The sequence below is a fragment of the Podarcis melisellensis genome (assembly GCF_964234715.1).
Source record: "Podarcis melisellensis genome assembly, chromosome: 16".
Classification (NCBI taxonomy): Eukaryota; Metazoa; Chordata; class Lepidosauria; order Squamata; family Lacertidae; genus Podarcis; species Podarcis melisellensis.
The window spans coordinates 27,071,020-27,086,738 of NC_138533.1; the positions used below are offsets into that span (position 1 = coordinate 27,071,020).

At 48.3% G+C, this 15,719-nt stretch overlaps 1 protein-coding gene across 1 annotated transcript in view; it reads right to left on the minus strand.

The window, feature by feature from the left end:
- MED15 (mediator complex subunit 15) overlaps positions 1-15,719 on the minus strand; it is a 31,286-nt gene that overhangs the window by 6,574 nt on the left and 8,993 nt on the right. The window contains exons 3-9 of the mRNA XM_081893539.1: positions 15,495-15,546; positions 13,374-13,403; positions 12,071-12,274; positions 10,091-10,350; positions 8,933-9,241; positions 7,955-8,140; positions 3,262-3,381 (exon numbers count right to left, since the gene is read on the minus strand). Coding sequence (XP_081749665.1) covers positions 3,262-3,381; positions 7,955-8,140; positions 8,933-9,241; positions 10,091-10,350; positions 12,071-12,274; positions 13,374-13,403; positions 15,495-15,546 — 1,161 coding nt within the window. The remainder of the gene's footprint in view (positions 1-3,261; positions 3,382-7,954; positions 8,141-8,932; positions 9,242-10,090; positions 10,351-12,070; positions 12,275-13,373; positions 13,404-15,494; positions 15,547-15,719) is intronic.

Sequence of the window (15,719 nt, forward strand, 5' to 3'; positions counted from 1 at the left end):
TCCACTGAGCATTAGAAGATCAGACAGACAAAACTTCCTGTTCCTCTTTGGAGGAACTCTTTAGAAACTACAGCCAGCTGCATGAAATATAGCTGAACAAACCCATCGTACCCTAGTCCCTGCCCCCTCCCCCAGGGCCAACGGAGGCCTCGTATTTAGGCACTTATAAAGTTTTGCAGCTTTTAAAACATGCACATCAGACCAAAATATGACACCCACCCTCTCGGCTTAGAGCTGCAAATTAAGCAAATGAGACCACTTTTTGAATTAACAAATATGGACTTCGTGATTTTAAAGAGTTAAAAAATTCATAAATATTGCTAAAAATATACCGTTTCTGATGACACAGGATTAGACGGTGATGAGCACGTCCTCCCCGGTCTGCTGCTCATGTTGTATGAACAAACAACTCACTCTTCAGAGCCTTATTTTGCTTTCCTCTGCCGTCATTTTTAATCTTTATTATGGCTAGGGGCCTCTCTGGATCTCTAAGAGGGCCTGCTCCCCCACCCCCTTCAAATTCCAGCTAAATGTGTGTGCAGTTTGCAGCATAATTAATTGTTCTAGGAATCTGAAGCAAAGAGTGAAGGCCGAGATTCCGTGTTCTCAACCTCTAATCTTCACAGCTGGCTCCCTCTAAAGGAGCAGCTTTTTTTTATTAAAAAAATAGACAGATACTGATCAAAGCAAAAGGCCCATAGATAAGCAACACCTGTTCTTTTGCTTACTCTAGCTGCGCAGCAGGGTTGATTGCCCACAGAACGTTATGTGAAAGCCTTGGACCCAAAGCTTTCTTCTTTTTAGGATTCTACCTTATTTGAACTGCTCTCAATGCAAATTGTTTTCAGAAAACCTTGGTGCCATTCAACTGCGAGAGTGTCCTTCAATTGTGTTTATCTGACAGCCTGATGCTGAATTTCTACAAGGCCTAATTGAGAGGGGAAAGTGTTTTGTGACTGGCAAGTGCTGCAAAGCCAGAACACCTTACCTAGAAAGCAAACTCCTATTTAAACTCAGTGTGAATCACAGGTAAGGGCCTGCCAGTGTGCAAATAGGTTGCTCATCCACTGAGAAGCCACAACAGTTTCAATGCCAAGCCTGCCATGTGGAGGGGAGGCTGGACATGGGTGCCACACGGCTCATCTGTCAAACCTATAGGGGCTAGATCAAAGATTTTGAGAAGCCTACTAATTTAGGGGATACCGATACCGGCTTTGGTAGTGCTACAACACAGATAAGGGATCAGCCAGCAAATTACTAGATCATTTCCAGCTGATGGAAAGCAGACTGGGAACAGAAGTGCTTGTGAAGCAGTAAGCAGGTACTGAAGGATATGCTAAATGACTGGATATTTCTATGCACCCAGAACTAATTGCTGTTGACAACATTTAAGGCTATTCACAGGTGTTGTTCATGTCAATCTGCTTCCTTTGACTGCAGTGCTGGGTGACTCAGATTAGAGGTCAACACCTGGGCTTCTTTCTCAGGTGGAGTTTCTATGAAGCAGCTTTATGAACCTTCTACCAACCAAAGCTGGTCTACAGAGAGGATATTGGTTCTCCTTCTCAGGACTTGAGTGGCTGCAGCTGTGACTGTATTCCACCAGGTCCAGATTCATTATGGCAGAGGAAACCTACATTCCTGCTGTCAGCTAAGCTGTGCAATCTGCCAGTTGACCTTGGTCAAAGCACCCACTTTCAGCCTTGGGAAGAACAGGAAGAACTGTCTCTCAAGACATTATTGTTTCCTGGCCAGCAAGATAAGGGTTGGAAAGAACTTGAAAACTAGGCATGCCGAACAGACCACAGAATGTGGGAGTCAGTGAGAGAAGCAGCTCAGTGGAACGAGCCAAGCTCACAAGAGCCTTGCTGCTGTGTGAGTCAACACAAACCCCGAGATGTAATTGCCTCACAACAAAGTAGAGCAGTGGGGCTGCCAGCAGTTCTACGCTTTGAGAGTTAATGCTGCTTCAGCCCCATGATGCACCCCAGCAATTCCTCTTCTGGGGGGAACCTAATGGTGCAACATACTGAAAAGAACAGCACACAAGGCTTGGTGGAGAGCTTATCTCAAGATCAATGGGCCAACCAAGTAGGTGGGTATCCATTGGTGGAGTTCCTCAGCAAGAGTGCTTGGGGGCACAAGTGGGGTACAGTGGTACCTCAGGTTACATACGCTTCAGGTTACAGACTCTGCTAACACAGAAATAGTATCTTGGGTTAAGAACTTTGCTTCAGGATGAGAACAGAAATCGTGGCAGCAGCAGCAGGCCCCATTAGCTAAAGTGGTGCTTCAGGTTAAGAACAGTTTCAGGTTAAGAACGGACCTCCGGAACGAATTAAGTACTTAACCCGAAGTACCACGGTATTTCACAGGTGTGGAACCAGACCTGATAAAGACTGCACAGAACACCTCCTGGAGTCCTGACATGCTGTAGTCATTAGCAAGACAAATGTGGGTGCAGAAACTGCCTTGGGTGTAAATCCACAAAGTCACTTTGTGTGGATCTTGGGCAGTCAGTCATTATTCCATATGCATATGGCTTTTGTGAAGATGACAAATTGCCACTGTATAGCAGAAGGACTACAGAAGTGATAAACAGGAGTTCCAGCAGTCTAAGCACCAGCGATCTGAAGGTGGTTTGACTTCTCTCTTCCTGGTGATTAAACAAAGACGGCCAGATAATCCACTTGAATCAGATCTTGGCAGGATGGGTGGGGTGAGATCCCTGAAAGACCCACAAGGCTTCCTTCAGGGGAGCAGGAGGCACGAATCTCTGTTCAGTTGCATTTACCTGGGCTGCACAAATGGCCAGAACCCTCTACCAGCCTCTTAGGAGGCAAAGGAAAGAAAACGAGCAGCAGCAGCTACAGTATGTAACAGGGAGAGTACATCTACCCCTCAAGGGTCTTTGCAAGCTTCCTCCTCCCTCGGAGTACAGGCACAGGTTCAACACATGTCTTAGCAGCTAAATCAGCATTCCTGCGATCTGTTCCTATGAACTATGCCAAGCACTGTGGAGGCGAGGGAGACTTGGGGCAACGCCTCTCCTGGACTTCCCTGCTCCCAGAAGCCAATCTGCAGTCCTGCTTAACTTCTCCCACCATTCATTCTATGGGCGGCCTTCATTGGGGTGCCCATGTTCACTGCTAAGTGTGCACACCAGTAGTTGAACAGAACTCATGACAAGGGAGGTGGCCCCTTGTGCAACACCCACCCCACCAGCCCCCTGGCACAACACACATCAGCTCCAGTAAATACCTGAGGCATTTGCTGTCCACCCAAAGGAATGGTGCTTGGAGGCGTGGCAGAGACAGCGGTGGTAGGCGGGAACCGTGGTCTTATTTGCATCCCACCTCGGGCCATAGTTGCGGTGATCATCTTGGGAGGACAGAGGGACAGACAAAAGTAATCGCAACACAAGAAACGCAGCACGCCGGCAGGATGAGAAGCACATGCAGTCTCCAAGGAGGAGGTGGAAGTCAAGCGAACTAGTCTTAGGAAGGCAACCCTGCAGCAGTCGCTGGCTTGGGAGACACAACACTTGCACTCCTGACTGGCTCTGTCAGAGAACTCTGGGGTGAGTGGGTGGATGTGGGGAGCTAGAGTCCAATTAAAGGGAAACAATTAAGGGGGGGTTCAGCTGCACATCAGCTGTATCAAGGCCCTCCAATGGGATGCCAAACCTAAAAGAGGAAATTGACATCTCCACTGACCCACCTGGACACACAGCACCAGTTTGTATTGAGCTCTGATTTAAGGTCCAGGTGTGACATGGGCAGGTTTGACCAGAGTTTTAGCATCTGCAAACTATATGGCTCAGCCGGAGCCAGCCAAGCCAGTGGAAGAGGCTTTGGTCCCATCTCCTGCCCAATTCCTGACCCTCAGGGGAGTCCTTAAGACTAGCTCAGACCTGGGGGAAGAATGATGACAGGCAACTGCATTTAGTGCTTCATGTAAATGGACCTGCAGCAGCCACAGCAACAATGTGTCTTGAAAAAAAGTCATAGAGCTCAAAGTTGCTAACAAAAAAGTTAGGAACACAAACAGACACACACATGAAACAAGGAGAAAGGAAATCACAACTCAAGAACAGCAAAACTTTGCACAGCTGTTAGTTCATGGCAGAGCAATCAAGCCCCCTTCCCCTCCCCCAGCCTAGGGCAGTGATGGATGGTCAAAGAGGCTTTTCGGAAGAGAAAGGAATGAGGGGAGCCCAGACAAACCACATGCGCATGTCCAACACACACAGCATGCAAAAGCCGCCACAGCAGGGGAGGCCAAGGCCAAGCACCACACAACAGCAGAAGCAGCTTCCCAACAGAGGCGGATGCGCCACAGAGAATGGAGGGTGAGCCATGGCGGGCATGGGTGGCGGCGGCGGCAGCAGCAGCAAGACCGGGGGGTGGGCAGCTGACAAAACGTGCTCCTCCTCCAGGCATTCCTCCACATTCAGAGCCACACAGGCGCCAGCAGGCTCAACCGAGGGACCACCGTGGGGCGGGGCCTCCTGCCACACCACCAAAGGGAAGACTGTTGGAGCCACGGCCTCCAAAGGCTCTTCCTAAGACCCAGCAGGAGAGTCGAACCGACTGCGAAGGCAGCACCATGACTTCAGTAAGCTGAACTTGCCAAGAACTCCAGACTGCAGCACACATACACCCCCCCCAAGGCAAAAGCGGTTTGTGGAGATGGGGGGAGGCTGAGAAAGAGCTACTCTGGCACAGTAAAGGTGTTAGAAATGTAGAGTTGGAAGGGTCCCACGAGGGTCAACTAGTCCAACCTCCTGCAATGCAGGAGTCTTTTGCCCATCATGGAGGTTGTACCCACAACCCTATTAGGAGTCTTGCACTCTACTAACTTGTTTGGGTTTTTCCCCTCTAGGATGTGCCTCTTTAAATACAGTGGTGCCTCGCAAGACGAAAATAATCCGTTCTGAGAGTCTCTTCGTCTTGTGGTTTTTTCGTCTTGCAAAGCAAGCCCATTAGCGGCTTAGCACTATTAGCGGCTTAGCAGATCAGCTGATAAGCGGCTTAGCAGATCAGCTGTTAAGCGGCTTAGCGGCTTGGGAAAAAGGGGGGGGAAACCCCGCAGGAACTCGCAAGACATTTTTGTCTTGCGAAGCAAGCCCATAGGAAATTCATTTTGCGAAGCACCTCCAAAACGGAAAACCCTTTTGTCTAGCGGGTTTTCCGTCTTGCGAGGCATTCGTCTTGCGGGGCACCACTGTATGAGAGAGAGTACACAGGCATCACCAGCGCAGAGCTCCCGAATTCCCAGGAACAACTCGTGGGGAAGATTTTCTCTTGAGGACTTCTTAAACTTATGGAAGAAGTTTAAATTGTACACAGGTTCAATTTCCTGGACAGCTAATTTGCGTATATCCCTCCTCTTACAGATTCAGTCCCCCCTTCCCCCAGCAAAAATAAATAAATCTAGAAAATGGAAGTATCAACTTCTAACCTTTCACTCCTAGCGGGTTTTGAGACATGAAGCTATGACCAAGATGCGGATCCAGACAGCATCTTGCCCAGCAAAAAAGCACAAGAATGGAGTGGAATTCAGCTCCAGAAGCCACTGGATGTGGATGACCGTCCTTGAGGATCGATGGCTCTCACATCCTCACAACACACTGAAAGGGCCTGAACTGGAGGGCTGCCTCCAGCAGCCCACAACCCAGAGGAGAAAGAGCCGCCTCATGCGATTGGCTGCCCTTCGTTCAAGGCTTCCTCCCACACAGCACCACCAGGAGGGCTCTTTGAATGATGACAAGGGAAGGTTTCAGGGAAGTAGTATGGTAAATAAATCCTAACTGCATTTCTAGGAGAAAGGGCAGGCAGGCAGGCAGGCAGCAGTTGCCTCCCGATCTCAATGGGAGATGAAGCTCCACTCCAAGAAGCAAGAACTGCCTCCTTGCAAGGCATCAACAAGCAAGACGCTGGAGAGACTACCAGAAAAGTCAGGAAGAGATTTGATTTGAAAACCACAGAAAGACACCCATAAAGGACAGAGAAAAGGTCCAGAGCTAGGCATTTCCTTGGTTAAAGCAAGTCGCTTGTTGTATTAGAGACTAGTCTGACTGATCCAACCTCCACAAGGTCCAGATTGCCATCAGCCTCTCTCTAGGTGTCTTCATGTGCATGACATCTCCTTGGCAGGCTGGAGAAGCCAACCCTCGTTTGGGCATGGCCAACAGCCACAATAACCAATTATGCCCCCCTAAATCAGGTGTGGGTATCTCTGGCCCTTGAGATGTTGCTGAACAATAATTCCCATGATCTCTGGCCAATGACCATGCTTGCTAGCCGGGTCAATAGTTCCCCACACCTGCCTTGGACGATGTTATTGAGGCTGGCCCCCTAGGCCTTTTCACCCTGGAGCAACTGGTAGCAGCCACCATTTGTCAGAATGGTGCATGCCAGCCAGAAAGAGCACACCAACTCCCACCATAGATAACCATTCCCAAAGACATTTGCTGACCATATCCTCAGCATACAATCAAGGACTTCCTCGTAGTCTTTGCGACTGCCAATGCCACACTATTAACTGGCCAGAGGCCATGCCAGTTGGGAAATGTTGGTTTGTTGTGTTTGGAAAGCTGCTTTGTGCAAGCCCAGTAGTTTTCACACAAGCTTGGCTTGCTCCCATCCTCTAGCCCATCAATTCCCAACTAGCGAAAGATGAGGTGAGCCAGAGAGGGAATCAGGGGGGCCCCGTCTAAGTTATGACAAATGGGTGGAAGCACATGGACCTCAAGACAGGACAGCCACAAAGAGGTCTATTGTGGACATGGAAGTGCATCTCAGGACTTTGCACTCTTTACCCCACCAAACCTTTGAAGAGGCCCCTCTGCTTCCAGTCCATTAAAGCACTGTGGCTTTGGGTAAGCTTCAAAGAGTTCCACAGCTGACGCCTCCTGAGCGTCTCCTTGGAACCCTTTCCTCTAGGCCTCTCTCACCCTGCCCACTTGAAGCACCTGCAGATCCTACCCCAATGGAGTGTTGATGCTTGGATAGCAACGAAGGGGCTCTCCAGGACTATCAGGACAGACCCATCTTGCACAACAGGGACTGTGTTCTGGGCTGCTTTTGCTGTGCTATCAAGCAGAGCAGCGACAAGCAGATCCGACATTCACAAGCCTAGGAAGACCCCTGGTCTGAAGCCTGATGGCAACATCCTGGCTTTGCCCTTGGATTTCTGAGCTGGGGGTGCACGGATGCCAGGCCCCCGTCTCTGTGTGTCCCCAACCTAAAACCTCACTGGTGCCTAATTGGTTTACATGGGAACCGGTTCCCGGTTCCCTACTTGTGCCTCTCTGTTTGCACAGCCATCTCTGTGACTTACCTGGTGGAAAGTGAAGTGTTTCAGGAACCACAGAAGCCCCTGGAGATGGGAGAATCCCCAAGCCCACCCTGGTCCTGAGCCCCTCTCCCAGCATGCAATCAGACTTCAGGCTTCCTGCATGCCAGAGAACAAGTTTCCATGGCCTCTCATGTGCACATGCAGCTTCCTCTGAGCCAGCTCTCATCCAAACAAGGCAGCTCCTTAAAGCTCATGTTGAGAAGGACAGAAAAGAGAGAAAACGGGACTCCATCAGGGGCCCCCCAAACCAAGGCTACTCATTCAGAAAGACTGTTAAAACAGGGGGGAGGGGGAGAGAGAAACTGAACAGATAGGAGACTCCAGGACTACTAAAGCATCAAGAGTTAGACCCACAGACACCAGATCCCGTCACCCCAGGCAGGAGCCCCCTGACTTCGGCAGTCCAGACATGCTCAAAAGGGGTGAAGAAATATTGCCTCCAACTCAAGACAAAGGGATGGCAGTAGGGGAAGAGTCTTCATCAGAAAGCCAACTGGGGCACCACCACCCAGCTCCCACTGCTTCATGCTCCAACTCTGCAGGCAACTTATTACTGGCTGGCTCTGGGAGGGGAAGGGGGGGGCTGGCTTACCGGTCCTGAAGCCCCCATCTGAGCAGCCTGAGCTTGAGCCGCGGCTGCCTGTTGTTGTTGTTGCTGTTGTTGTTGTTGCTGCTGCTGTTGTTGTTGTTGTTGTTGCTGCTGCTGCTGCTGCTGTTGCTGCTGCTGCTGCTGCTGTTGCTGCTGCTGCTGCTGCTGCTGTTGGTGCAAAGCTCTTGCCTTGGGAAACAAAACAAAGGGAATTCTGCACAGATCTGGGTTGAATCAATCACACTTAAACGTTTATCTTGGACACACACCCGTCTGGACACACACTTGCTCCCTTGCCTCCTACACCTCTGTGGCTTAGGTGCCAGGCTTATGACCTCTGTATGGCATAGATAGATAGATAGATAGATAGATAGATAGATAGATAGATATAAATAAATAATTGTTTACAAAGGCTGGAGGGCCAAATGAGCTGCATTTCACTCTTAGCCTGAAACATAAGCCAGCTCTGAAAGCCCTGCTATAAATATCCATAAATTAATAAATTTGGCAAGATTTAACTGCAAGAACTGAAAAAAAACTTATATGGGACATTGCAATATTCTGGATCATTTTCTGCACCTATAAGGAGGGCTAGGAACTTTTTCTTTTTTCTAAAAAGAAAAAAGAGGAGGGAACAGAATAGATTCTCAAGGCTCTCGTAGGAATTTGCATCCTGCACCACTGACTGCTGTTGTACTGCTGCTGCTGTACAACTTGGCACTGAAGAACACAAGCTAAAAAGCAGCAGCACAGAAGCCAGTGGGGGGGGGGAGCAGCAGCTACAAAGCAAGCCCTGCAACTGAACTGCACCCCTCTTGGCCAAAGGTGGGCTGGAGGGGAAGGAGCTGGTGCCAGACACCACAGGCTCCCTCCACCCAGTTTGGTCTGCTCCTCTTTGGCAGAGAGCCCTCCCCAAGATCCCCTGAGCCCATGTGAGCTGCCTCCTCTGCACCTGACCCATTCTTGTTCTTCTATACTTACCTGCATGACTTTAATCTGTTGGGCTGTGAGCATGACCTGACCAGGGATCTGCCCTGGGATTGTCTGTGCCTGAGACACTACTGGCTGCGGCGGCTGAGCTTGTGCAGCCTGTTGCTGCTGCATCTGTTGCATCTGCTGCTGCATGACCTGCTGCGATGGGGGTGGCTGTTGTTGTTGTTGTTGTTGTTGCTGCTGCTGCTGCTGCTGCTGTTGTTGTTGTTGCTGCTGCTGCTGCTGCTGCTGGGCCTGTATGGCCTGAACTTGCAACTGTTGCATTTGAGCAATCCGCTGCAGTTGCTGCTGCTGCATCTAAAACCAGGAAAGGGTTGGAAGACATTTGAACCTACACAACAGGTAAGGCTAGCCAAGAAAGGAAAGAGAGGTGGGCTGAGTGAAAAGGCCACAGGCAGACAGCCGACGAGAATGGATGTCCATCTCTCTCTGCCTCCACCTTTGCTCTTCACACACACCGACAACCATCATGTCCAAGCAACCTCAATTCATTCAGGCCCTTTGGTCTACAACAGGAATGTGGAGCCTTCCATTTTCTAGGGCTCCCAAAAGAAAATGAAGCAAACCAGCTGCACAGGAAGCAGGAAGTGTTCTTGGCTGGCGGAGTTTCCTTGCTGCACACAGCAAAGGGAAAAGGTCCCTTTCTCAGCACGCAGCAAGGAAGCCGAGGGAGGGAAGATGCCATGTGGAAGGTGGGTGGGATTTGGGCATATTTTCGGACATATAACCCCAAGGTAATTTGGCCCTGTGTGTGTGTGTGTGTGTGTGTGTGTGTGTGGCAGGCAGAAGACCCTCCCTCCTAATCCCAGTCTACAATATTCCGCCACATTCATGGACAGACAGTGGTCAATGTCTCTTCAAAGGTGGGGTCCATTCCATTCCCACCCATGCACTCCTCCTCAGTCTCAGTTAAACTCATCTCTGGGTTCCCCTGTGAAGTGGCATGTGTTAATGAGGCCTGCTCCCCACACATTCAGCTCCTCATAGCAATGAACAGGCTGCCAAAGCTTCGCTGTACATATCTCCCCTACATCCCTAGAGAAGGGTAACCGCTGCAGGCCACCAGATGCCCCACAGAAAGACACTGCAGCTCCAAAGCATCCAGCCTTCGGAAGCCACAGGCCACCTCTCTCTCTCTCTCTTTACCTGCTGCTGGTTCTGCTGATGCAGTTTCAGCATGTGCTGCTGCTGGGCTGCCTGCATCTGCTGCTGTTGCTGTTGCTGTTGCTGCTGCGCCACGGCTGCCGCCTGCTGCTGCTGCTGCACTGCCTGGAATTGCTGCTGGATGGCTGTCTGCTGGGCCTGGAACTGCTGCTGCTGCAGCGCTGCCTGCTGTTGCTGCTGTGCCTGCTGCTGCTGAAACTGCTGCTGCTGTTGCTGGGCCATCTGTTGCAGCTGGAGCTGGGCTGTGGGGCAAAGGAAGGGGAAGGGAGGAGCCATGGGTGTGCGGCAGGAGGCTGGCAGGGCCCTCAGAGAGGGGGCAGTCAGCAGCGGGGGCTTTTCTGGGCAAGGTCACCTCAGAGTCCAAATCCAACCATCAGGCACAGCCCGACTTCAGATTTGGACTTTGCAGTAACTGCAATCTGGAAAGCAGAATACAGGATGAGAAGAAAGCCACTCTCACCCAATGCACAGGAAGCAAGAAACAAAGCAAACGGGCCTGAGCCTGTTTAGCAGATGAAGGTGAACACTTTCGCTCAGCCAACAGCGACTTCTGCAGTTAACTGGCAAGGATGGATCCTTGTGGCTGCCTGAAAAGGCCCACATTCATGGAGGGTAAGAGCCTAATCTGCCTGTACAGGAGTTGCCAGACAGAGCAGCCAAGAAGGACAAGAGAATGGATGGGGAACGTCTGGCCTGCGGGCCAATCTTTTACTGCAAGCCATGGCCATCAGCTAATGGGTAGGAGGACAGGGCTGAATCCTGCAACCTAAGTGGCAGGGTTAAAGCCTTTTCCATTCTCCTTTGTGGGCTGTGGTGGTGCCCAACTGCCGTCACCTACCTGCTTAAAGGAGGAGAGGATGCTTCAGCCCTGTCACAATGACATCATTGATAAGGATCTTGGCTGTGGAGCCAAAAGGGGTTCCCCACCCCTAGGCTAAATAGACAAGGAGACAGGCGTGGGGGTGTCTCTGATGGACGATTCCTCTGCTGCAGCTAAGACCCGCTAGTCTCTACACCAGGCTCTGTAACCCAGCAGCATGAAAGGATAGTTGTGAAACGGCACTGGCTCTGCCCGCTTTCGCCCGCCTCTCCAGCTCAGAAAGGGATAAGGGAAGCAGGTGAAGTGAACAGACGCTTCCTTAACTCGTCACATGCCACTCGAAGAAAGAAGATGAGACAGGGCTAGATGGGGTGAACCAGCTTGTCCTGGGAACAAACCATCTTTGTACATGGCTAAAACAGAGCCATAGACAGCATCTTAAAAAGCAGAGACATCACCTTGCCAACAAAGGTCTGTACAGTTAAAGCTATGGTTTTCCTAGTAGTGATGTGTGGAAGTGAGAGCTGGACCATAAAGAAGGCTGACCGCCGAAGAATTGATGCTTTTGAATTATGGTGCTGGAGGAGACTCTTGAGAGTCCCATGGACTGCAAGAAGATCAAACCTATCCATTCTGAAGGAAATCAGCCCTGAGTGCTCACTGGAAGGACAGATCCTGAAGCCGAGGCTCCAATACTTTGGCCACCTCACGAGAAGAGAAGACTCCCTGGAAAAGACCCTGATGTTGGGAAAGATGGAGGGCACAAGGAGAAGGGGACGACAGAGGATGAGATGGTTGGACGGTGTTCTTGAAGCTACCAGCATGAGTTTGACCAAACTGCGGGAAGCAGTGGAAGACAGGAGTGCCTGGCATGCTCTGGTCCATGGGGTCACGAAGAGTCGGACACGACTAAACAACAACAAAACAGAGCCAGAGAGCAAGCTCTCTGCCATCTGCTCCTATTTTTATAGGGGGCTGAAGGGATTCCTCCCAAGGGAATTCCCTCAGCATGCTCCAAAGCAGGAAATTCCCCCCGCCCTGGCCCGAACCTGCCGGCTTCCCATTTGGTCTTTGGGGAGGGTCACAGTCCCAGGGCCAAACCACTTAGCACCCAGGGAAGAGCCAAGACTCCAAACACTTACTTGGCTGGGAAGCTGCTGAGATGCCTGGAATGCCACGGGGGGCCATCCCAGCTGCCCCTGGTGCCGCCTGCTGCCCCGGAAGGCTCATCTGCTGCCCCATGGGGGGCCCGAGCACACCCATCCCCTGGGGGCGAGATGCCATGCCCATGCCCGCTGCTCCCGCAGGTGGACCGCCCGTCAGGGTCTGCAAGGCGTTCATGGGATCTGTGGAGAAAAGAAGGATCCCTGAGAAAGCCCCATGGAGATAGGCAGCAATGCGCTGAAAGGAGCTGGCCCCTGGGCTCAGCTGTTCACCCCACCACTAGTCCCAGCAGCCGCACAATGACCTCAGCCCCATCCAGCAAGCTGGGCACAGGGGGGAGGGGTCGACTTTGTTTTTGCAGAAAGCCTTGAAAAACTTTCAGAATTACTCGCTGGTTTCAGCTTCTCTCTGTTTTCTTTTTTAACCTTTTCTTTTTTATACATATATTTTTAAAATATTTTTTTCTGATTTACAATTTAAAGTACTCCTTTTTGCATCCTTGAGATATCATCAATATCTTAAGGATGTAAAAATGAGTACTTTAAAATGTAAAACAGAAAAATTAATTAAAATACATATTTAAAAAGAGATATTGATGACTTCCCTTCTTCTGTTTCCATGGTTCATTTTACATTCCATAAATGTGTTCATGTTTTACAAAAAATATACCATTCAGTATTCCACTATTACATCCATCAAAACTTATTTACACTGTTGAATTTATCTAAAAATGCTGCCGGCGTTTTCAGCTGTACACACTTATTTTCCATATATTCAATAAACTTTTTTGAATCTTCTCTAAATGTATGTTCTTCTTGTTCTCTTATTCAATGTTAAGTCTGCACATATTCTGGCAACTTAAGTTGCCAATTCTTCTTTGGTTAGGACCTCGCTCGTTTTAAATTTTGAGGCTAACAAAACACGGGCCGCAGTAGTGGCATACATAAATAACCTTTTCTGACACCTGGGAATTTCAGTCTGAATTATCTCCAAAAGAAAAGACTCTAGGGTTTTTTTTTGGGGGGGGGGAGCACTTCTAAACTTTTTTTTTTTACCTTTTCTGTCACTGAATTGATCAGATAGAACAGAACCTGGGCCTGTCTGTGTGTCACATTTGCTTGCGACTGAGCTCTGGCAGGAAATCCAGCACAACGAGGAGACATGCCCCTTACACACCTATCCACACCCACAGAACAGGAGTCAGAGTCCTCGGAAAGAGTTCTTAAGGAAGTAGGTAAGACATATAAAAAAAATGGAAGGTGATGAAGGAGCCCTTCTTACCACTGACGGAAGCCTGGGACTTCTTGTTGTCTAGGAAAGAAAACAAGAACAACAACTGAAAAATTGTGCAGGCACATTTAGGCAAGAAAAATATTAGTCTAATTGGAATAAACAGCAGATTGGGGGTTGGGGGGGAAAGAATCAAACCAAAGAGTTACACATCAGACAAGTGGGTAAATAAGTAACCAAACACACCCCTGTGTTGCAAAGAGAACGTCAGCAATGTCTAGGCAACAAAATGACCATGTACATATGCAATAGACAATATTTACAGAACTCCTTCAAACCAAAACAAGTACAAAATGAAATATTTAGTCTCAAAGTATCTGAAAACCTTTAAATGAAGCAAAGTACCAGACTTTGTACGATGAAAGACAAGCTGTGAAGCTTTGTGTATTCAGCAAATATGATGTCCAACACTGATCAGTGATTCCGGATATTGACTACTGTTTCATCAGAATTATTTGAGACTAAAGATTTCATTTTTGTACTTGTTATGGTTTGAAGGAATTCTATAAGGTGGGTAAATAAAGCAGAGGGAGGGGTTTGGAGATAGTTTTTTGTTTTTATACAAATACATTGCAACCTTGGTTTACGAACTTAATCCGTTCCAAAAGTCTGTTCTTAAAGCGAAACCATTCTTAAACCAAAGTGCGCTTTCCCTAATGAGGCCTCCCGCCGCCGGTGCCCTTCCACCATTCGGATTCCGTTCTTAGACCGAGGTAAAGTTCTCAAACCGGGACACTATTTCTGCTTTTGCGGAGTTTGTAAACTGAATCGTTCTTAAACTGGACTGTTCTTAAACCAAGGTACCACTGTAAACATTTTAAGTATATCTTATAAGGGTTGTATTAACTTAAATCCTATTCAGAGCTGACACACTCAAATAATTGTACCAGTTATCCTGTCCATTAGTTTCAGTGAATCTCCTCTGAGCACGCCTCATTTCCCCCCAGCTTTTTTAAAAATATAATTTTTATTGGTTTTCCAAACTTCATACTTCAAATACATATTATATTACATTTTACATTTATAGTTTGCTCCTACGAGCTGACTTCTCTCCTTCCTTCTTCATGTCACTTCTGAGTTTTTCGCATTGTCTTTATCCATTCTATATATTGTTCTTCTACTTACACATTTGTCCATGTATTGTCTGTATATAAATAAGCCCTTCTATATATACAATTCTTGTTGTCTATCCATATATTATTTGCCACTACCATTGGTTACTTTGATTACATTGTACATTGTATTTCTTATTGTTATTATTATTCCCATAAAAGTATTTATGTTACACGTTATGAGGTTAATTTCAATTCTACTGGTTTATCTATTTCACACACATCTTTCCTATATTCAACATAAATTTCTTCCATTCTTTTTGGAATGTTTCATCGCCCTGTTGTCGAATTTTCCCCGTTAATTTGGCTATTTTTGCATACTCCATTACCTTCTGTTGCCAATCTTCCACTGTTGGCAATTGCTGTTGTTTCCAGACCTGTGCTAACAGTAGCCTTGCCGCTGTTGTTGCATATAGGAACATTCCCCCCCCCCCCCCGCTTTTTGAGGTCTTTATTATTTAAACTTATATACTGCTTGAATGTAGTAAAATCACCAAGCAGTTTACAATAAACCCTTTTCATCCCCTCCTCCTATGTAGTTTTAGAATTGGTAGTATTTTATTTGATAAGAATAAACCAGATTTTTTTTTAAACTAGCAACCTTGGGGAAAAGAACTCCCCCGCCCCCGAGCTGTCAGCAAACAAAGTGCTAGCGCACACAAATCAGAACGGGAATACTTTCACTTTCTAGCAGAAAGTATTTGTCTGTTATACTGTATTTAAAAGAGCTGTATCTTTGTAGACTTGAGAGTGTTTCAACATCAAACACTTAGAAAAGCCGGATATAAAAATACTATTTGGATCAGTGTGATGTTCAGGAAATCAAGAATTTCATGATTGCTGTTCCTGTGCCACTGAAACCAACCCCTCCATTCCGTCCTCTTTCCTTAGCTAATGCTTTTTTGTATCCCACTCTTCCCTGGCCCGACGGTCTCCCCCCCCCCCCCAAGATTCAAATCGCCAACAAGCGCTCTCCGCAAACAGGCATGAGAGTACTCACGGATATCCCGAAAGTGGATGATGAGTCTTGCCACCAGGGAAAGATACTCCTCCTACAAGTTAAGAGAAATGAAAGTGCATTTTAGAAGCCAGGGAGGGAGGGTTGGAGGGCAGTGTGCCTCTGACTCATTTCCTCCTCCTCCTCCTCCTCCTCCTCCTCTCCCTCTAGAAGAGCAAGAGAGCCCCCACGCTGGCAGAACTGAAAAGGCAGGGTGCAATCTGCATA